The sequence below is a fragment of the Lytechinus pictus genome, chromosome 16 (assembly GCF_037042905.1).
Source record: "Lytechinus pictus isolate F3 Inbred chromosome 16, Lp3.0, whole genome shotgun sequence".
Lineage (NCBI taxonomy): Eukaryota > Metazoa > Echinodermata > Echinoidea > Temnopleuroida > Toxopneustidae > Lytechinus > Lytechinus pictus.
In genome coordinates, this window is record NC_087260.1 from 9592201 (window position 1) to 9614997 (window position 22797).

The window sequence follows — 22797 nt, forward strand, 5'->3', positions numbered from 1 at the left end:
GGCTGGTGTTAAATCGACACCGGAGTTTTTGCAGTGTAGTACTCTTTGTTTACAGTAAAGTACATGGACTCGATTGAGAAATGTACATTCTGAGAATAGTCTCTCTTTTCCTTTCTCAGTGATGCAGTTCTTATGCGACCACAAAATGGATATCCCGGACATCGTTCCTCTATCTCCGCCGGCCGATAGCCCGTCATCGTCCGCACCACCTGCCAAAAAAGTTAGAACATCCGTAAGTGATTGCGTTTAATGATAAATATGATATACAACATTTATATAGCACTTAATGCAAATGTTTCTATGTACTGCATGTATAATTACTCCAGGGGGCCGTTTCATAAAACTGTTCGTAAGTTAAGAGCGACTTTAAGAACAACTGGTGAACCTTTCTTATGCGCTAAACCATCGCCAATGGTGTACCATTGACCAAAAGAAATTATCACCAGTCATTCTTAAAGTCGCTCTTATCTTACGAACAGCTTTATGAAACACCCCCCTGCTTTTATAGCATGGCTGCTAATAGGGCTCTTTTTGGTTATGACCTATGCTCATGAAACTTAGCACACGTATAGGTCTTGAGCTAAAGATGTGCAACACACATTTTTTTAAATTTGTCATAAATTGTTTTGCCATGGTAAACACATATTATGACCAAACCCCAGGAAAACTCATTGTGGATCAAACTACTTCCCAGTTTTTCGCTAGTGCTCAAGAAATTTGGCACCAACATTGGTCATTGGGTAAAAACTTGCAATTTCCTTTTTCCAAATGTATTGGAAATCGTGTTGCCATGGTAGCAGCATGTAACTGCCAAAACTCCAGGAAAACTTACATGTATTGCTCATGAGTTACATATTCCTCATGAAATATTCTTTTCATTACATCCACTTAAAAGCAAGGGTGTTCATAATGGTTGGTATTTGATAGTACTGTAGCTTGTAAGCCAATGTGCAAAAAAATTGATTAATGCAAGAGACAATACAGATTTGATCATATGCAAAGCAAAAAGACAGATTGTACAATGACCACAGGGACTTCTCATGAAAATATCAGAAAAAGCGAAAGAGATGTCCGACTGCGCAAAGACTTGTTTTCACATCATATAAACTGGACGTGATGGCTTAGTGGTGGAATACCTGCCTCGACATGGCTTCGATCCTGGCTGAGTCATGCTAAAGACTAAACAAAATGGAACCTTCTGCCTTGTTGTCAGGCGCTCAACGTATTAGAATGTTAAAGGGGAATGAAACCTTTGGAACAAGTAGGCTTGTGTCAAAACAGAAAAATCAAAGAATAAGAACAAAGAAAGTTTGAGAAAAATCTGACAAATAATAAGAAAGTTATGAGCATTTGAATATTGCAATCGCTAATGCCATGGTGATCCTCCTATTGGCAATGCGACAAGGATATGTGATGTCACATGTGAACAACTTTCCCTTCGATGGAATATAAATTACCCCTAAAATGTATCTTTTTGCTTTTTCTTATGGTGATATAAACTCTTTATCCATAATGTATTTAAAAAAAATCTGTATTACATGCCCTCCTTTAGAAAGAACACATGATCTACTGATAGATTTAATTAAAGAGGCAGTTTAAGTGAAATATATACTAAAGTAATGGGGAGAGTTGTTCACAAGTGACATCCCACATCTTTGTCGCATTGCCAATGTGAGGTTCTCCATAGCATTAGCGATTGCAATATTCAAATGCTCATAACTTTCTCATTATTTGTCCGATTTTGCTCAAACTTTTGTTGATCTGTTTCTTTGATTTTTCTGTTTTCACACAAGCTATCTTGTTCAAAAGCTTTCATTCTCCTTTAATAATAACATGTTATTCAGGACCTAGGAGAATAGTTCATAAGAGCAGAAGTGGCTACCACGGATATTATACAAATATACCAGGCTTTGAGTATTAAGTATAGCGGGAATTATTCATCTGAGGTTGGACTGGCATTACTATTTTTTCCCGATTTCGCCAGTACAACCGAGGATGAATAATTCCCTCTATACTTTTGAAATAAAGGCCTGGTATATTTGTTTTATATCCTACTTTAACAAGTTAGAGCAATCATAGATCTTGATAATCTAGTTCTTTTACTCTTAGTTCATCCTTTTTTAATCTGAATCAAGATAACTGCTGCGCTGACTGACGTACTTTTTCTGAAGCCACGTGCTCAGTGCGCTGAAAGCGTACTTACGCCGACATGATCTGTGACGTCAATGATGGAATAGTGCACTATTCCATCTTTGACGTCACAGAATAGCAATTTTTCTTCAGTGGGCGTTTCATTTTCAACATCGTCACAAAATAACGAGAATATGTTTGGTCACATGATGCTATTTAAACTAATCAGTATACATTTATTTTATGTAGGATATAATATTATTTATATTAGAAAACGGAAGTGTGTGCATTTGTAATATGGACTCTAATTCTGTTCTATCTTTCTTTGATTACTGTTGGTATTAGAGCATTATAGATGCTAGCGAAGAGAGCCAGATAGAAGCTGCCATTGCCGCATCCTTGGCAGAAGCAGAAGCAGCTCAAACCAAATCTCCAAACCAACCCAAAGCAAAGTCCAGCATCATTGACATTGAATCCGACTCCAGTGACGACGATGATGACGATGCTGTGGAGACGATAGAGAGCGATTTTGCCTTCAGTGACTCGGAACCCTCAAGCGATGCAGTGTATCAGACGACCAGTAAGACTAAACCAGCACACGGTAATATTAAGAGGACAAGTGTAATTGTTAATGCCTCTCCCAAAGAAGACGTGGTTCACGAGGTGGATGATGATGAGAACGAATCCACCGTGAAACACCAGAGAACAGAATCAAAGGAAGCTAAATCGAACGGACAGGTTGCATGCAAGGGAAAGAAGGTATCAAAGTGCAAAGGAAAGGCAAGGACTGAAAATGTGGATAGCGAAGGGAAGGGATCGGACAGTAAGGAAGCAGAGGTCGACGGTGTCGATGGTGAGAAGCAGAACGACGATGGGGGTAGATTATCAGGAGTTGATGAGGGGGCTGATGATGAGGAAGCGAGGGAGGACGAGAACGAATCGGCTGTAATCTCAGGTATGAACAGGATTGAAATTGGGTAATGATCAAGACCCTGTGACACAAATCATTGTTATTGTTCATTGATTACACTTTTTGATTTGTCCAATCAATTTGGGTAGCCAGCAGCCAGTTTTACCCTGCACTCATTGCAGTTTCATTGTACCCTTTTATTCGTGTCAGAATTCATCCGTATTTAATTTTACATAGCACCACCCTGTCTATGGGCATTTTTATCAAAGTAATAATAATAGGCATTTATATAGCGCCATCTATCTAGAAATAATCTATTCCGAGGCGCATTGTTTATTATTATTATTACCACAGCTTTAGCTCGAGCTGCCTTTCAGCGCTCAGTGCATTCAAGGGATTGATCCTGCCGGGCATCCATTCACCTCAACTGGGTGGAGTGCAGCACAATGTGGATAAATTTCTTGCTGAAGGGAATTACGCCATGGCTGGGATTCGAACCCACGACCCTTTGTTTCATAGTCAGAAGACTAATCCACTGGGCCACAACACTCCACTCCACTGCAGTAAAGTAGCATTAATTTCCTTGTGAAGGTTACAGAGAACCCTTTCAAAATCGACCCCATTGCTCATCATGTATAATAGTGAAAATTAAAAGACACAAAACAAGACGATGGTGTTGATTTTCAAGCTGCATTTTGTGTACCGGTATTATATGCAAAGAGGGTGAGTTATATTGTCATGTCAGCGCAAGAACAACCTTATTACCACACTTTCGCGCTTTGAATGCAAGCAAAAACACCCTTATAGCAGCATGCATAATTGCATTGACTATAAAGGGCGTTTCTGCGCTGGTGCTGTGTGCAAAAATGTTTTGCTAAGGGTGTTCTTGCACCAACCCAATGATATATGTAAATACTTATTCCTTGTCACATCATGAATTCTCTTGAATGGTATTGCGCTATGCAAAAGGTTACAACATGAAAATCAAAGGGGTTTACAATAATTTGTGACAAATGCCATGTAATCGAGCATGCAGTCCTTGTAGTGGGTAGCACGATTTGTCAGTAAGATTCATCATGAAGTGATCTGGATGTTATCATGATAAACCTGTAGTTAATCTTGTACAATGTTGGTGATTTTTTTACCTCTTCACACAATTTTAGCGAGGAAATTTCCAAAAGGGATGAGAACAAGATTACATGGGGTTGAATTGATGCGACGTCACTCTGCGATTCTCTGTGATATATTCACTATACCATAGTACCTGATGTAGAGATCCCAACTATTCCTTTTTTTGGGCATATTTGTTTCTTTATTCTCATACCTGTTTTTTCTGTTCCTGCCGCACTGCTGGCTTTTGCTTGTCCAACATTGCAATAGACTTCTTTTTTTTTTGGGGGGGGGCAGAAGATTGGTGTATTGAGCCATCTTCAAACCCACAGGAATTTGTGAAGTTGTGGTGGTCTGCGCAAGCGAAGGACGAACATCATCATCACGACCAAGTCAATACGTTTTTTGTGCGGTTCTTTTTACATTTTGAACATTTCTGATCTAGTCGTGTGTCATAATTATGTTTAATCAACGATCTGCTTTCCATAAAACGAAGCTGCAGTGCATAGTATGCTTGGTTCAGGGTCTGCATGATCATGATCGTGGAGCGTTGTGGCCCAGTGGATTAATCTTCTGACTTTAAAACAGAGGGCCGTGGGTTCGAATAGCAGCCATGGCGTGATTTCCTTTAGCAAGAAATTTATCCACATGGTGCTGCACTCAATCCAGGTGAGGTGAATGGGTACCAGGCAGGATTAATTCCTTGAATGCATGAGCGCTGAAAGGCAGCTCGAGCTAAAGCCGGGGTAATAATAATAATAACAACGCGCCTTGGAATAGAATATTTCTAGATGGCGCTATATAAATACATATTATTATTATCATTTACAGTGGCCAGATGCATAGTTAACCCTGGCTCCCTTATCCGACAGCTACAGACTTACAATTGTTACAGTGAGAAATAAAAAAAAAATCCTCTATTTGGTCAAAAAACACATTTTCTTTTAACACTAATACTCCCGGTGTATATTGTAACATAATGTTGCATAATTTTGTGACCCCGTACCCGGGCGTCGCGAATTGGTCTCAAAAGTTGCGCGAGGCTACAAATGAAAAAGTTAGCGATCGGTGCGGTCCAAAAATTTCGGGCAGCAGATTTATTACATAATGTAGAGAGTTTTACAGTCAAGAATACTTTTTTCGTTATTGAAAAAAGTCTGGAACATGATGCATTTGGGTTTTTGTTACAGGTCCAACTACTGAAATCCTGTTGAGATTTCCAGATGGAAGAAGAAAGCAGGTGTGTTTGTCAGCTTCAGCGTCGCTAAAGGTGAGTATAAAAAACATCTGCATAATAATAATATTAATATAGTAGCCTTATATTGTGCCAAATCAACTTTGCTCTATGCCCTGTTCAAGAAATTATGAAGGAAATTAAGAATTGAACAGAAAAGTTTGAGGTGTTTTTTTTTTTAAGTTTCAGAAGTTAAATTTTTTTAATGTCCTCTGGAAGGCTTTTCCCCAGGTTTTGGCAACTTTGTGGGCAACGAGAAAAAGTTGAGGAATGTAAGGATCTGGAAAGGGTATGGTTTTGATTAATGAAAAGAGTTACTTCGGAGAAGAACAATGCACTCAGTGGATAGTGACTAACAAAATCTTTAAGAAATAATGTCATCTAATTTGTACATGCTCCATTAATATCTTTCCTTTTTTTATTGTTATGGTTTTATGTCATATTTTATCATTTCCATTTCAGTCAAAATCTTTACTCAGTTTCATTTTTTCCACTTTCCTTTTCAATTTCTCTTTCCTTTCCTTTCTTTTCCTTTCATTTCTCTTTCAATTTCCCAGTTCTTTTTCATCTATATTCCTCTTCCTCTGCCTGTTCATTACCATTTCATTTCTCCAGTTCAATTCTCCTCGCTTTACTCTTCTTTCATGTATTCCCTTCTCTTTCCTTCGCGTAACCACCTCCTTTCCCTTTTCCTTTATCTAATTATCTTCTCTTTTCCTTTGATTTCCCTTTCCCTTTTATTTTCCTCACCCTTGCAGCACCGCTTTCCATTCTATTGTCATTTCTATTTTTTTTTGCATTTCCTTTCACAAGACCGATTCTGTTCCCATTTATTCTTATAACCAGATTTGTGTTGATATCACAGCATGTGTCTTTAATTCCTTATTCTCCTACTCCCAAACTCATCCACCTCTCTTTATTTAAATGAGTTATAAGAAGTATTGTCAACTTAAAATTTGTTTTCCTTCCCCCTAAATAAAAGCAATATGTAATGAAAAAAAAAAAAAATCATTTTTTTTGTGTCTTTAGAATATTACTCATTGTTTTTGTTTTAAGTTCAAAGGCTATGTTTGATTATGCGCATGTGACCGACATGTGAGAGTAATCGAGTCGATTTTGCGTGAACAGTACAACTGATCGGCAGCCATCCTATTGCACACACACATCCACAGTGAACGATTGTGTAACGGTAGTGTCAAGGTTCGCTGTGCCCTGATTTTATATAAAAATCATCCTGTCTATGCTCTGTCAGTGACTTGGATGGGATATTTTGATATATATTTCATGTGATTGTATCTTAATCATATTGGACAATATATGTAATTAATGTGCAGGAATGTTGATTTAAGGTTGAAATCCGATTTCCCAGCGTAATTATTAGATTAAGAAAATGAAACGGCAAGTGTTCGTCTGGATCATAGAGAGAACTGGATAAAGAGAGGCCGAATAAAAGAGGTCTGACTGTACACAAATATTCATGAATATGGATATTTTTTTCTTTTTGTGTTTCAGTCCCTGGTTAAATGTGTCGCAAAGGAAGGGTTTAAAGAGGAGAAGTACGAACTGGTCACAAACTACCCTCGTCGTCGTCTCTCGGCCTTAGACTTGACGACCAGCCTCTCAGATGCAGGACTCTGTCCCCAAGAAAGCATCTTTGTCCAGGAACGGTAGCAGACTTTATGCCTTTCAGAAGATTGGAAAGTATGGCATCATGAGCTCTTGGGATAAGACTTACTAGTTTAAAGGCTTGGCATAAACCTAACATGTATGAGCTGTTGCTTAAAGGGGAAGCCCACTAAAAATAGCAGAAAAATGATTTTAAAAATATTGTTGAATGTTTGAGGAAAATCCATCAATGATCGAAAAATTTATTTGAAGTTTAATTTGTTATTTGTGACGCCATATAGAAGCAGCTTTCCATGTATCCCAAATTTGAAAAATCAATGAAATTTCATTTTCTCAACAAATTGTGAACACTTTTTTATATATCCTACATAAATTAAAACATGTATGCTCATTGGTTTAAATAGCATCATGTGACCAAACATATTCTCACTATTTTGCAATGATGTCGAAAATGAAACGCCCACCAAAGAAAATGTGCTATTCCGTGACGTCAATGATGGAATAGTCGACTATTCCATCATTGACGACACAGATCATGATGGCGCAAGCACTAATACGCGTTCCGCACGCTGAGCGTGTGGCTAAGCGCTTCAGGGAAATTAGGTCAGTCAGCGCAGCAGGTTTGGTTCTGATTAATAAAGGATGAACTTAGAGTACAAGAACTAGATTATCAAGATCTATTGCTCTAACTTATTAAAGTAGGATATAAAACAAAAATACCAGGGGGCCGTTTCATAAAGCTGTTCGTAAGTTAAGAGCGACTTTAAGAACGACTGGTGAACCATCGCTAATGAATATACCATTTGCCATAAGAAAGGATCACCAGTCGTTCTTAAAGTCGCTCTTAAGTTACGAACAGCTTTATGAAACACCCACCAGGCCTTTATCTCGAAAGTATAGAGGGAATTATTCATCCTCGGTTTTACTGGCAAAATCACTATTTTTCCCTTGAAAATGTCATCATGAACCATTAATAAATTGAACTTCATGCATTTGTATAACATAACCTATGGGGCAGTTGGTCGTTTATTATGTCACAAATCAAAAATTTAAGATTGTAATACATGTAACTCTCTTAAAGCTAAATGAACGTAGTTGCAGTAAAACACTGATTTTGTGAGAAAGTCTGTAAAACCAAGGTAAAGTATTGATATATCATCGTGGATCTAGATCTGGTACAGTTACATAAACTGAACTTTGTGAAATCATAATATCTAGCTAAAACACGATCACACTGAAGATCGCCAACACAGATAGGCACACGTGGGACAGTGTATTATTATTGCTGGAATAAAGACCAGACGGAAGTGACCGAATCCGCGCTTATTTTGCTTATTTCTCAGCAATTACACAATTTCTTCCAGAATCCTTTGGCACATATTTTTTATTCATACAAACAGACACTTTGGTGATCATTATATTAAATTCTGTAAAAAGTCATTTTGAGATCGTTCCCACAACTGGAATTTATCTTTAATCTTCGATGGATTTTCCTCAAACCTTCAACAATACTTTTTAATTATTTTTCTGCTGTTTTTGCAACAAACTTTTCGTTCCCCTGTAATATACTCCTGAATGGTTCTGAAAGTTTCCAGTGTCCTCATTACATGAAGCGTGGTGATACATGTACGTCGAAAGAGGACTGAAGCCGGCATCGGAGGCAGCTCGGCTTCTGCGTGACACCCCCTTTTCTTTTTTAAAAGCCAGACTGATGCCGGCTCAGACCGAGTCCACCTCTGGATGTGGTTGGAAAGTGCCTTCATGCCGAATTAGGAACAATAAAAACGTTCATATGAAAAGTCAGGTGACTTATGTCAGTCAGGTGACTATTATCACATGAGTAATCGACGTGAGGCCGGCTTAAGTGTAAACACAAATATTGCAGCTTCAAATTTAAGGCACAGAGGTTGCTTCAAAACGGGCGTCGGAGGTGGTTTCAAACAACATGCATGTGTATCAGGGGCCTTTAACAGTCACACTTCACTCTTTTGTGAAACACCCCCCTTCCCCACTGTTAGCCTCACCCTATTTCTTGTCCAGCAATCATGTTGATGTTTAATATTCAATTTTTACAATTCTTGATTGTGATTCCAATTGTCTATCAAAAGATTTACAAAATGGTTACCAAGATATCTACTTGGTATTGGTGCTTATTTCTTTACAGAAATTAAGACAATTTTGTGCATCTTTCCTTGCAGGTTATGGTATGTTTTTCACTGAATCTGTTAATCTTTTTTTTATTATCTTGTTTCCACGTCAGTCAAACTTAAGCTTTATCCTTAACTACGGTACCAAAGCACTGTAATATAAACAGCTACAATAAATATTAACAATCTGTTGCAAATCATTGTACATGGTGAGGCAGAGACAGTTACAATCAAATTCAAAATTGATTAATAAATCTTACTGTATCCGAGTGATGTGTAATGCACTCTGAACATGAGATACAAGTGAAATTTGTATTCGCATATTATTGGCTTCACTCTTTTTCAGTGTTTTATTCATAACAGCCTTTTCAACTGTAAAGTATTTCAAGAATTAAGGTAGATTAAGGGTAAATTTCTTGATGAAGGAAAACACGCCATGGCTGGGAATCGAACTCGCAAGTCCCTCAGATCGAAAGATGAGAGTAATAACCAGGAGACCACGACCCCACCCCCCCCCCCCCCCCGTGATCCATCAAGGTCTCACAAAATGGGGGGGGGGGGAGGTATCACGAGGTATGTAACCTAGGTTACATCGTGGGTATCAAATTCAAACAGAATATTAAAGTGATTGGTTAACATTGGTTTGACTTTTAAAAAATCTGAGCTAGAAGGTCATACTTGTCACCTGTGTCTGTGATATGTTACAAAAATGAAGCCCAGAAAAAATTGCGTTCGAAAATAATTATTTAGTGCTTCAAAAATTGAAATATAAAGTGACCGAAAACACCATCTTAATTTCATCCCATACACTTATGTGTACTATTTAGGCGTCTATAAGACGCCTATTTACAAAATCGGGGTTTGCCTTGTAGTTTTAGCTTTTCATTCTCAATAATGGTTGTTTTCAGGGTTTATTAGTTCTAATACATGCACTTGTACACATATTTCATCTTGGTTTGAGAATTTTTTTAATCGGCTGCTCACAAAGTTAAACAATATGACCCCTACATTTTGATGCATTAAAATCGTGGATAATGAATGATTTTCCTATTAATGGAGATTTTACAATTCAGAAATTATAGTGGATTTCTAGGAAGTAATTTATGCTACTTATGATGATTAAGTCTTGCAATTGGCGACACAGTTTGCTCCTCCAACATTTGCTTTGGTTTTAATATCTCAGAGGGCATAGAGTTACAGTTTGGATTGCAATATAGTTTTTGGTTCAGAATAATGCAGATAAAGGATGAGGGTTTATTTAATTTGGAGTTTAAGTTTATGTTTGTCTCAGTGTGCAGAGTGTCCATCAGAGCAATTGTCACTGGCGCAGTGTTATGGAACTGCCTTGTTTGCAAGTTCAACTAATGTTGAATGTCATAATGCATATCAGACAACTCACAAATTTTTATTTCTGTTTGCCAACAACCAGCACACCATTCCTCTTCATTACAGTTTGTGTAGATCTTTTTTTTTTTGCATTTAATATGTGGAAAAATTCAATTTTAATCCATAATTTTTTTTTTACATTACAATTAGGTCTACCGGTAAATATCGTTTGGTTGTCCTCCCATACTGATCAAAGATATGGGGCCAAGAAAAACTTGTTCTTTATTTTGCAATTCACAACCAAAACACATCAAAAATTACATTGGCAAAAAGAAGCTGCTGAAAACTGCTTATCTAATAAAAGAGAGCCAATGGAGTAAATTAGAAAGTCAAAAGGGGCCTAAGCTTTCGATCCTAGCAGAATCTTTGTTGGAGGCAAAATGACAAACATATAAAGTAATGTTTTATGTTTTATATGTTTGTCATTTTGCCTCCGACGAAGATTCTGCTAGGATCGAAAGCTTAGGCCCCTTTTGACTTTCAAAAATTACATTGAATAGCTGAATAGAAAATGAACCAGACCGGAGCTATAAGCGAAATTGACAAATGGAAAATAAATAAGCTACGTAGTAGAGGAATGTACGTTTAATGGATATTCACCGCTTTACAGCCGAATAACGGGTTTCGCGGGGATTCCAACAAAACGCTTCCCAGTGCTTTTTTTCGAAGCCCGATAACTGGAGCTATTCTCAAGCAAAATAATGAGTGGGTAAGCGGTGAAAATACATAAAGTTTGCATTTCTGTGTGAAGTAGATTATTAGGTTTCGAATGGAATATGATTTGCAAATTTCTCTTTTGGGTCCGGTCTGGGTCTTTAAAACAAAGCTTGAAGTGTTCATGAAAAGTAGTATTCAGTGAGAGCTGACAGCAGCCATCTCAATTTGGCTTGGAGAATGTTTCATGGAGGGCATTGTTGTGAGTTGCTCTACCAACCTTTATCTCTCTACCGAAAATACAAAACTCAACCTATCGACCCTATTTTTTTTTCTTTTTTTAAGTAGTAGAAACAAACTGTTTTTATTTTGGCTTCACAAATTTGGAATAAAATCATGTAATCACTCGTTTAATCAATTAAATTATAATATTCAGGAAGAGTTTAGCCCTCATACTCTTTTCTTTGAAATGTTGTCACCTCAAATGCATCATCATTTTGTATATTATTGCTTTGTAAATATATTCGGAGACACACAAGAACTTACAAATATGATGGATGTAAATAGAATTTTGTATTATATCAATGTGTTTTTTCTATATAAATATTCAGGTAGGAAATGCCGCTATTTTCTTGCGAGTTGGTAGTATGTTTCAACTGTGAATTATACATGTAAATGTTGTCATCTCAATTCTTAATAAAAACAGATCAAATGGAGCAACAAGTTTTCTAGCATTTTTTTTAACTGTGTGAAGTGGTATAGCTCAATCGGCTTAATGTGACAGGGGGGGGCATAGTAGTTTTCAAGTTGCTTCAATTAGTTTTCAAATCTGTTTATGTTCAGTTATATATTAAACAAGAGTGTCGCTAAGGCGAGCACATAATACGCCCGTCTGTAACGCGGAAAATTGAGTTATCGATCAAGCAAGAAAAGTGGAAGATGGCGACTTCACCTTTGACCTTATGGCCTCAAAATCAATAGAATTGCTAGGATCTATGCTAGTATCACACACACCAAACAATATGAGCCTAGGTTAAGTCAAACTGAAGTTATCGCGTTTACAAGGACTGCAGAAGGGTAAGATGAAAACATGTCAGTGTGACCTTGACCTTTTGACCTCAAAATCAATAGGCTTCCTGGGATCCATGCTAGTATCATACACACCAAATTATATGAGCCTAGGTTAAGTCAAACTAAAGTTATCGCGTTTACAAGGAAAAGTTAACGGACAGACGGACACCAAGCGTGATACCATAATACGTCCCCGTCCTAGGACGGGCGTATAAAAGTGGTCAAATGCTACCTTTTGCACAAAGCTAAATTTGATGCTTGTTCCTATAAGGTTACTATGTTAGTTCATGGTTTATGTATTCAAGCAGTGGTCTCAAGGTGTGATAAAAGTGTTCTTTCAATGTTTGATATCAGTGGAAAAAATCTGCATGAACCATGAATTTGAAATCCACATTTTTCAAACCAACTTTGTGAATTTCCAACTTTTAATTTCGTGTTTTTATTTATCTTACCTCTCTAGGTTTAGTATGCCTATTGAATTCTACTATATTCAATTAGACTTTTGTGTTTTGATAGCTCTTACCTTCCTTTAAACACTAATCAAACACCATATCACGCACAAATTGGTTTATCAATTCATATTTATTATATTAAATAAAAAAATTCTTGATTACATGATTTCAGCGTAACTTAATTCGAGTACATCAATACAAGAGCTCAAAAGCACAATACATCACACATAACACCAACATCAATACATGTATACAATCTTACACATTTTTATATGAAGCAAAACAAATCTTGATAGCACTGTTTAGTTAAAAAAAACCCAATTAAAACTTTGGTAAAAGGGACAATAATGTGAATTGAACTTCATCTATTCAGAAAGCTTGTATTCTGAAATGCTTGGCCTATTCCATGCTTGAGAGTAGGTTTATATCAAGAGAGATAGAAAAAAAGGCAGATACTTCATTTTGAAAGGGTGAGTAAGCGACAGAAGGTACATGTAAGAAAAGATAGGAATGTAGAGAGAAACAGAATACAAGGGACAGAGTGAGAGATAGAGAGTGAGGGAGAGAGAGAGAGATGGAAGAAGAGAGAAGGTTGCATATAACATGGAGAGTCAAAACTGGGATAGTGAATTTTAAAGAAAGAGAGAGAGAGCAAAGGTGATGTTTTTTTTCTTCACTTTTCTCTAATTAAAAAGAATTTAAAAATCTATTGAATAATGAACAAATCAGAATTTAGTTATCTCTAGAAGTTATCTCTTGAAGGCCGGCAAAATGGGCATAGGAAAGAGGAGGTGAGGAGGAATGAATTGTAAGAATGAAATGAAATAGTGGTTGTAGCGAAAAAAAAAGGAAACCCCCCCCCCCCCCCATGGTCCAATCTACACCAAAACATGATAATCAAAGCCTTGTTCATACATGACGCAACACAGGTCAGCGATATTTACACTGGAATCAAGACATGCCATGTCTATTCACACAAATTATATTCCATAAAGTCAAAAGTTGAGTTACAAATTCACCATTCCATACTTTGCATCTAGATTTAGAGTTTACTTAGCCAGGTGACGAACGTCATCTCCTAAATCTGCAAGCACAGACTCCTATTTAATTATGGGCAATTCCATAAAATAATCAACCTTTTTGTACGTTTGACCCCCATTTTTCTCAATTATTACTTCACTTCATAAACTGGTCATGGTCCTTTGAGAACATTACAGACTATCAAAAGAACAAGAAATCAGAGACAGATAATTTCATGAAGGTCCCACATATAGGGGGTCGGACGTACATATTTAATGGGATTGCCCATGTCTAATGTGTGGGTTAAAAAAAACTTGACTCATCACAAATCCCAAATTTAAGGAAATAATATTTCATGAATACATAACTATATATCGCCTCAGAGTAATTTCTCCTTAATAATTTGATACCCTATTTATGTGGTATGTGTTGACGCTTGGATGTAAATCAGGAGGTATTTTTTACCAGGATTTTTAAAGTTTGATTTGCGCCAAAGTAAGGCATGCCTGCAATGAATGAATCCAGATGCAAATGATGTGATAATCCTACATGAGTTGGTAAACATATTTGCAAACCCCTTATGAATGAAATTAAGTGTTTACTGGTATTAAACAATTCTAATGTTAATCATTAAAAAGGTTTTTGCAATAGATTTTAATGCGACCTTTGTAGTATTATGATATTGACATCTGGGGAGCGTTTCATGAAAGGACTTGTCGGACGTTTTATCCGACAAGTCCCATTTTATCCGACAGTTACTATAGTAACAGTGCCTCTCAGCCAATCAGAATCAAGGAAAGATGTCAGATCTGACAACTTGTCAGACAAAAATGTTGATGAAACGGTCCCCAGAAGTCATGCCTTACTTTGATGCAAGTCAAAATTTAAATCACTGCAAAAAATACCTACTAATTATCCAAGCATGAAGACATACACATACCACATAAATATGGTATCAAGTTGCTCAGATGATATTCTTTCCAGCCATATATAATGATCATGTGCTCGTTATATTTTTTCCCTAAATTGGGGATTTGTGAGGTGTCAAGTTTTTTTTGCTCACACGGTAAGTGAAGGGAGACTTAGATGCCAAACTCTCTGTCTGGTAGAGGCAGCCACAGTACATAGTGAATTCAATGTAGTCTCTCTACTTCAGACTCTGCATAATGCACTGTGCAAATTGCCAAAACCAGAGGTCTGTGCCTGCAGAAAACCTCAACTGTCTTTTTTTTGCATTGTATATCATTGACTTAATGACTTTAATTTGATTGTCTCATCAAACATGAGCCTTAAAATTATTATAAGTAAGATAATGCCAATGGCTATATCAACTGGCAATTCATGGCATTCACACCCCAAAGTTAGTCATTAAAAAAAAAAAAAAATATCCGATGAAGCTACATGTATAATATGTACATCCGAGCAAATTAAAATACTAATAAGTACATTGATATATTAGATCACAGTGATTAACAATAACATTGACATTATGTCTGCATCATATGCTGACACGATTTTCACACACTCCATTGACTCATTACAGCACAAATCCTGGGTACAATATTTCTCGTGACACAAACATGCGTTCAATAATTCTCATAGCCTAAATCAATATTACTGATGTAAAAAATCAATATTCAATAGTTTTGATATCCCCTACAATATTTTTTATACACAAATCCTGTGTACAAAAAGAAAAATCCAACTTTAAAGGGGAATCCAACCCAAATAAAAACTTGTTTTTATAAGGAAAAGAAAAATCAGACAAGTTGATAGGTGAAAGTTTGTACAACATTGGACAAACAACAAGAAAGAAATGAATTTTTAAAAGTTGTAAATATTGGTAATCACTATACCGATGGATACTTCGAATTGGCCGCATATGGGATGTCATAGTGATGTAAGGCAAGGACTACTCTTCCATGTACTCCAATACATATTTTGGCTTAAGTGTCATTTTTCCCAAAAGTTTTATTTCAAATTATATTTTTCTTTCATGAGGACATAAACCAATATACTACCTGGGTTATATTTAGATTACTTCCCCAGGGGGATGGGTACTTACATGTAGGAGAAAACCACAAATCCCTGATAATAAAGTTCATGGCCTATGGGAAAGTTGTCCTTGCCCCTTGTCATAATTTACTTACCCAGTTGCCAATTTGAAATCTACATAGTATAAGTGATCTCAATTTTAAAGCAGCTATAACTTCTTATTGCTTGTCCGATTTCTTTCAAACTTTCACCATTCTGTTTGATTTATTTTTCTCCTTCCCAACACAACATTTTATGGCCAAGGCTGGATTCCCCTTTAAAGGCATTACACAATTATCTTGAATAAGCATACAGTTCAGTCATAATTCATTCCATCCCCTTATACCCACAATACTATACTTGATCATGTAGTCCAAAACTTGATAATGTTGTCCAATACATACCTACCAGAACGGTAATAAGAATTATCAGCTGATTTTTTTTCAGCATTTCACACTAAAAGTATATTCAAACAAAAGAAGGAAAACAGTGTACTCCATAACAATCCCTTTTGAGTGATCAAATAGCCATTATAATTTAGAAAAAATCTTTAGTTGTTTCATCAAAGGGTTTAAGTTTCATCAAAAGGTTAAGTTTCATCAAAAGTATCAAGACTAATGATTCCATACACAAGCTTATTACACAAGACCTACTATCAATGTTTTCAATCATTATCAACAAAAATATCGCCAATATCTTTAAATCATTAGAAACGAATAAAGCAAGGGGGCGTAGAAAACCAGAAAGACAGAATGCTAAAATGATAATGGTTCGGTCAAATTCAAACTTACTTCGGCAGCTCTGCCATTATGTTAATTGCCATGGCAACAGGTCACATCAGCCAAGTCAATGTTTTGAGGGTAGTTGCTAGAATGACAAAGTTACCATAAAAGTTACTTTTGTTCAACAGGACCAGAATCATGCTCACCAAAAAATTTAATAATTACCGCCCAAGTAACAGAAAGTTACATGAACGGGTAACAAACTATCATCACATCATTATATTCACAGGATTTTTATATGACCATGACCATGAATTCAATTGCTGAAATTTTCAGTTTAAGAAAACCCACAACCCCCCCCAAAAAAATACATATAACAACGAAGAAAATGGATAACCGAATGAAATATATTAAAGGACACGTCCACCCCAACACAAAGTTTATTTGAATAAAAAGAGGAAAAATCCAACAAGCACAACACTGACAATTTCATCAAATTTAGTTGTAAAATAAGAAAGTTATGACGTTTTATATTTTTGCTTAATTTCACAAAACAGATATATGCACATCCTGGTCAGTATGCAAATGAGGAGACTGATGACGTCATCGACTCATTATTTCTTTTGTAATTTGTTACTAGTATATGAAATATGATTAAAAAAATGAAATATTGTATAATTCAAACAATAAAAAAACAAAAGAAATAGTGAGTGAAGGACACCATCAACTGTCTCATTGCATGTCACCGAATTGTGCATAAACCACTGCTTTGTGAAAAATAGGCGAAACTTTAAAAAGTCATAACTCTCTTATTTTACACTTAATTTTGATGAAACTTTCAGCATTATGCTAGTTATATTTTTCTCTATTTATTCAAATCAACATTTTTTCTGGGGTGGACTTGGACCTTTAAATGAACAAAACATGAATAAATGCAATTTTAAAAATGAAAAGAAAAATCTCTGAGGTTTCGATCTTTTGAGTGTTCTTGGAAGGGGTTGACATAAACAAACAAGCAAAGAAAAAATGAAAAAAAAAAAATTGATGAACCCCTATTAGAGGACCCAGTGATGAAGGCAACTCTTTGATATCAAACCAGGATCAAGGAAGAGCATTATAGTAGTCATCAACAGAGACAGATGATCCACCGCCGTAGAAGTCTAAGATCCAGACATCGGTGACGATCAGTTTCTTGAAACCAAAGTCGTGATCTTTTGGCCAGGTGGGCATGAGAGGATGACGAGAGAAGAGCGCCTCCTTTGCGAAGCTCGTTTCCTTGGGGTCGGTGACATGAACCAGTTGACCTAAAAGTAATTATGATGATAATAATAGCTGGATTTACAAAGTGTTTTTCTTTGCAGAGGTTATAGACACAACTAAATACCCCAAATTTAGATCAAACTTCCATTACATCAGCAGCACTCAATGCATTTAAAGAATTGATGCTACAGGCAGTGGCAAATCCAGGGGCAGAGTTGGGCTCAATTACAAGGTAATTGATCAATTACATAATTAATTACATTTTTACAATTGTAGTTGTAACTGTAATTACAATTGTAGTTGCAATTGTAATTAAAGTTTTGAAAGGGAAAGTAATTGTAATTGAAAAATTGACTTCAATTACTCTCAATTACTTTTAATTACATTCAATTACTTTACAATAAACTTTACTTAATTCATTATTTAATTTCATGACCCTTTTCATGTCAACTGCTTCAGCATCAAAGAGAGTAACAGGCAGAATCTGTGCTCTTTAACATAAATCTTCATCTCGTCAGTTTCTCTGTATGGTAACTTAGGATTATGTTGAAATAGGGGGTACTATGTACAGATTAAAATTGGTTTGATTAATGACTTTTCTAGAAAGTAATTGAAATTGGAATTGTAATTGACAAAATTAATTGGTAATTGTAATTGACAAAGCTAATTGGTAATACCGTAATTGTAATTGACAAAATGTCAAATTGAAAAGTAATTGTAAGTAAACATTTCTTCAATTACATAATTGTAATTGAAAAAAGTAATTGAGCCCAACCCTGTCCAGAGGGAAGTTGCCCCCCCCCCCTTTGAGAGCCATACAAAATAATTTGCAGTGGAAAATGTTGGCCATACACAAGTTTTTTTTGTCCAAGTAGTTGTGACATGAATAACCTACTTTTGTTTATGAAATAATAAAAACACTAAATGTAAATTAGATTAAAGGGGGCATTAGACCAAGTGAAAAGCAGACCAAATAGGTTTAGCCCATATTGTATTAGACTATCTGAGAAGTGGACCAACTGCTTGTAGACCGAGTGCAAATCAACAGCAGAACCGGCTTAGGAAATACATCAGGGCGACATTGCCCTGGGAAAGGGGGGGGGGGATGATGAAGCACCACCAAAAATTTCCTGGGAGGGGGGGGGGGGGTGCATGTATTATTCTCTATAGGCAGCACCCCCAGGTATTCTGGAAGATGTGTAAAAATGGAAAAATGAAATCCCCCCAAAAATGTTGTAGTGATACCTTTTTTTTTCTTTTCAAATTTCTCAGGAGCAATTTGACCTCTTTTTTTTTTGGCTTTTTAACATTTACATCAGCACCCCCAGTAAAAAAAATTGCAAGGCGACAGGCGATTATGCCCCAATCACAGCCAAAATTGCCCCTAACATTCCCCCCCCCCCAAATGCATGCTTTGGGATGACCATTCTCTCTGGAGTCGCCTCAACATCCGTCACAAACAATATTCAAGATTATTTAGAATATCAATATTCTAACTAGATATGGCAAAATAATGATTTGCTTTTACTGAATAATTGATTGTTACCCCTAAAGGCAGCCCTATTAAAAAATGAAAGAAATAGTCCCCAAAATTCAGCAATTGCCCCTATGTCCTGCGCAGAACTTACCAAAGAGCATCAACCTTGCACAAAGAGGGCTCTCGGGATCTGAGGTAGACGTTACAGCACACTCTGCGATATCACCGAATGCAGCTTCACTGAAACTCAACGTCACATTGGGGTTCTTAGCAACATCATGCATGATACTGTCGATCTCTGCCAGGTAGAAGTATGGAGTCCCGGAGCTCTTGCCGACGGGACCGTCCGAGATGGATGCAGGAGCTGGGAAGGAGCGTCCCACGAGCTCAGGCTTGGTGGAGAATGTGGCTATGACAGTCCAGTTGGCCTATATATATCAAACAAATACAATACATGGACATTGTTTATCATTATTAGGTCTGAAAGACAAGACTACTTTGGGAATCCTTATTTATCTTGTGGCTGGTGCCAAGTAATACTTCAGTAGTCTGCAGGCACAGACCCATGCTTTTTGCAAATTTGCATAGTGCATAATGTAGAATCTGAAGTATTGAGACTAGATTCACTGTGTACACTGGCTGGCACAGAGAGAGACTTTGGAGTCTCCTATTCACTCTGCTTAGAACCAACTGAATCGGTCAAAGCAAATTAATCAAGTTTCTTGCTTTCATTGTTGAAATTCACCATAATTATATGTAGGTCTAATTTCAATGGAATGAATGCTTTTATTATCAATAATGACTGAAAACCCCATATTAATATCAGCTATCAAAGGGGATTCAAGCCTGTCCCATTATAAAAATCTAGCTTAAGAGTTTTAACCCAATGCTCGATTGCAAGCAATTCAGAGCAGAATTTGTGATCTCATGACTAGAAGCTCTTAGAGCTATTCCCTACTTTGTACCTCTGAATCGCTCTATATTTCTATTTGATATCTAAAGGAGGCATCTTGCAAATTTAAAGATTGCGGAGTGTATTCACCAACATATTAAGCCATAGTGACAAATAAAAAAAACATCAATAGTTTATACTCCTGATAATAACCTTATTGAACTCTAGGGGGGGGGGTATTAAAAAAGGGATATTATCAGGAATAGACTTACCTTATGTACAATATACCTTGCTCGTCGAGCCTTATCATAAAACGGGGGTCTTGTTGATTTACTGGATGGCTGAAGATCAATAACAGACAAAAAGAAAATACTTTACAATACAGCATCAATAACCAGGGCCTTATAAGTACATCAGATATACAATCATCTATGTGGGTTAAAAAGAATGGAATACCATCTTTATACTCAATTCCTTCAAAGCCAATTTTGATGCTGCAAATATCAAATATGTCAGGCTTCTGCTTCATTGGAATTTTCTTGTAGACAACAGGTTTTTGCATAACAACAGACTTGCTGGCCAGTTAAAAAAGGTAATACGCTTTTGTTATGATTACATTACATTTCACTGCCTCTGGCCTGTCTGGTTTAAATATATGAGCAGACACATTGCTAACTTTTAAAGGGGAACTTAGCAAGAATAAATGTTGCAATATTCTTTGAAATGTGATTTGAAATTTACTTGACTGGCCACAACTGTGACACATACATGTACATGTATGTAACGTCACAAAACATCAACCTTCCAGCTCCTTCATCTCCCCTTTCCCCTTCCCCTCCTTTCATAAACTCTTCTCTGTCATTCTCATCCTCTGCTTCTCTCATATCCTTCCATTCCTCCTCTTTTTCCCCCAACTCCCTCCACTTGATTTAGAAAGAACTGCTGAAGAGAAACATTTCTATTACATTTGTGACCTCTTGTAAACAACAGCTGAGACTTACATACATAAGAAATCAATGAATTCATAGTCAACCATTTAAAAAACAAAAGAGAGAGAGAGAAAACAGATAAAACAATTAAATACCTGTGATCCTGGCAGTCTGATAGCGTTGCTTTGCTGACTTTGATTATCAGATAAGACCACTGACAGGCAGCAGCCCAATATCAAAGCAACGAATGACCAATGACCCATTGTTGAAACACCAGTGAATGCCGAGATCTGTCTGTAGATGTACCTAGCTGCTCAGCTTCATTAGCACAAACAAAGAGAAGAGAATTTAATAATTTCTAGAAAGGGCCTACAGGCCAGCTTCGGTTAAGCCAAAGGTTCATGTGAAGTTCATACAAACACAACATTTGTATTGCCTCATTCAATGCTTCAGAAGCTTGGTTTTATCTCCCCCCCTCCATTTTCTTGTTCTTTAAAGCATATACGAAGCAATAGTGCCATCTCGAGTCCTGAACTACTCATACCTGGCCAGTTTCCTGACCCATAATGCTAGTGTAGTCTAATAATATAGACCCACTTAAACGATAACATGCTAATTAAACTACTCAATACATTTATACCACAATAATTATGTTACCAAGTAGCATAACAATTACTTTTCCTCTCAAAATATTTTTGTTTCTCTATACAAATATATTTGTCAATTTATTCTCTGTAGTATTAGTAGATGTCTGAAAACGTACATTTTAAGACTAGGGCCCGTATTCTGAAGTCAGTTTTAACTTAGACCATGGTCTAACTCCGTGCTAAAATTATGGGAAGCCAAAAGTGTCAAAATTTTTATTAAGTTGTATGTTTATCATGTTTACTGCGCTCTTTCCTGATTCATCGATGGTGAAGACAATCATCTATTTATACTTCCTAGACACTTATGAATGATTTGAGAGCCAAATGAGCTGAAATATGATATCTCTACTGTTAGTACTTTAAACCTGAGTTTAAGTTAAACCCGACTTCAGAATATGGGCCTATGTATTTATAACACACAGTCAATGAGAGACCACACACAGTTAACTCCCCCTTTAAACATTATAATCATTGAAGAAAAATTGCTAAGTTTTTGGCATTGCAAAATTTGTGGACATTTCAGCAACATCGTTATAAGAATTAATCTCAATAAAAAGTATGTCACCACCTGTCTGCCTTCAAGTTTTATTTCATTCTTGTAAATTGCTGCACACGTGCGACATGTGTTCTTGTAATAATAATAATAAGGGCCCGTATTCTGAAGTCAGGTTTAACTTTAATAGACCACGGTCTAACTCAGTGCTAAAATTATGGGGAGCCAAAAGTTCCAAAATTCTGTTTATATTGTATATTTCTCATGTTCACTATTTTGTTTCCCTTTGCTTTCATAATGAAGAAAAATACTTCATTTATCATTCCCAGACAATTGTGGGTGTCATATGAGTTAATAATTTGAATGTGAACTGATAAGGATTTGTGCTCCAATTGGCTCTCCATAGTTAAACCACAACTTTAAACCAGGGTTTAATTTAAACTTGAGTTCAGAATACGGGCCAAAGAGTTAAGAACTGTGAAGGGAACATTACATTGATTTGCATGTAAAATAGGTGAAGTGTCCAGTCTTTCCCTTGTAGTGTCTTTGATAAGGAAAGAAACTGCACACATCCTAGCGAAAATGGCCAAGACACCAATCGAG

General features: G+C 36.5%; 2 protein-coding genes across 3 annotated transcripts in view; one reads left to right on the plus strand and one right to left on the minus strand.

The window, feature by feature from the left end:
- LOC129278631 (UBX domain-containing protein 7-like) overlaps positions 1-7736 on the plus strand; it is a 23994-nt gene extending 16258 nt beyond the window's left edge. For both annotated transcript variants that reach the window (XM_064111220.1, XM_064111221.1), the window contains exons 9-12: positions 120-232; positions 2476-3085; positions 5341-5420; positions 6897-7736. In XM_064111220.1, coding sequence (XP_063967290.1) covers positions 120-232; positions 2476-3085; positions 5341-5420; positions 6897-7055 — 962 coding nt within the window. In that variant the 3' untranslated portion in view covers positions 7056-7736. The remainder of the gene's footprint in view (positions 1-119; positions 233-2475; positions 3086-5340; positions 5421-6896) is intronic.
- A 5095-nt stretch (positions 7737-12831) lies between these two features.
- On the minus strand, positions 12832-21397 carry LOC129278629 (protein CREG1-like). Its single transcript, XM_054914774.2, has 4 exons — positions 21210-21397; positions 20398-20466; positions 19385-19661; positions 12832-17800 (listed from the first exon to the last, which is right to left on the minus strand). Exons 1-4 carry the CDS (start codon positions 21315-21317, stop codon positions 17598-17600), a joined length of 657 nt encoding a protein of 218 aa, XP_054770749.2. The 5' UTR covers positions 21318-21397; the 3' UTR covers positions 12832-17597.
- Positions 21398-22797: the final 1400 nt, after the last annotated feature.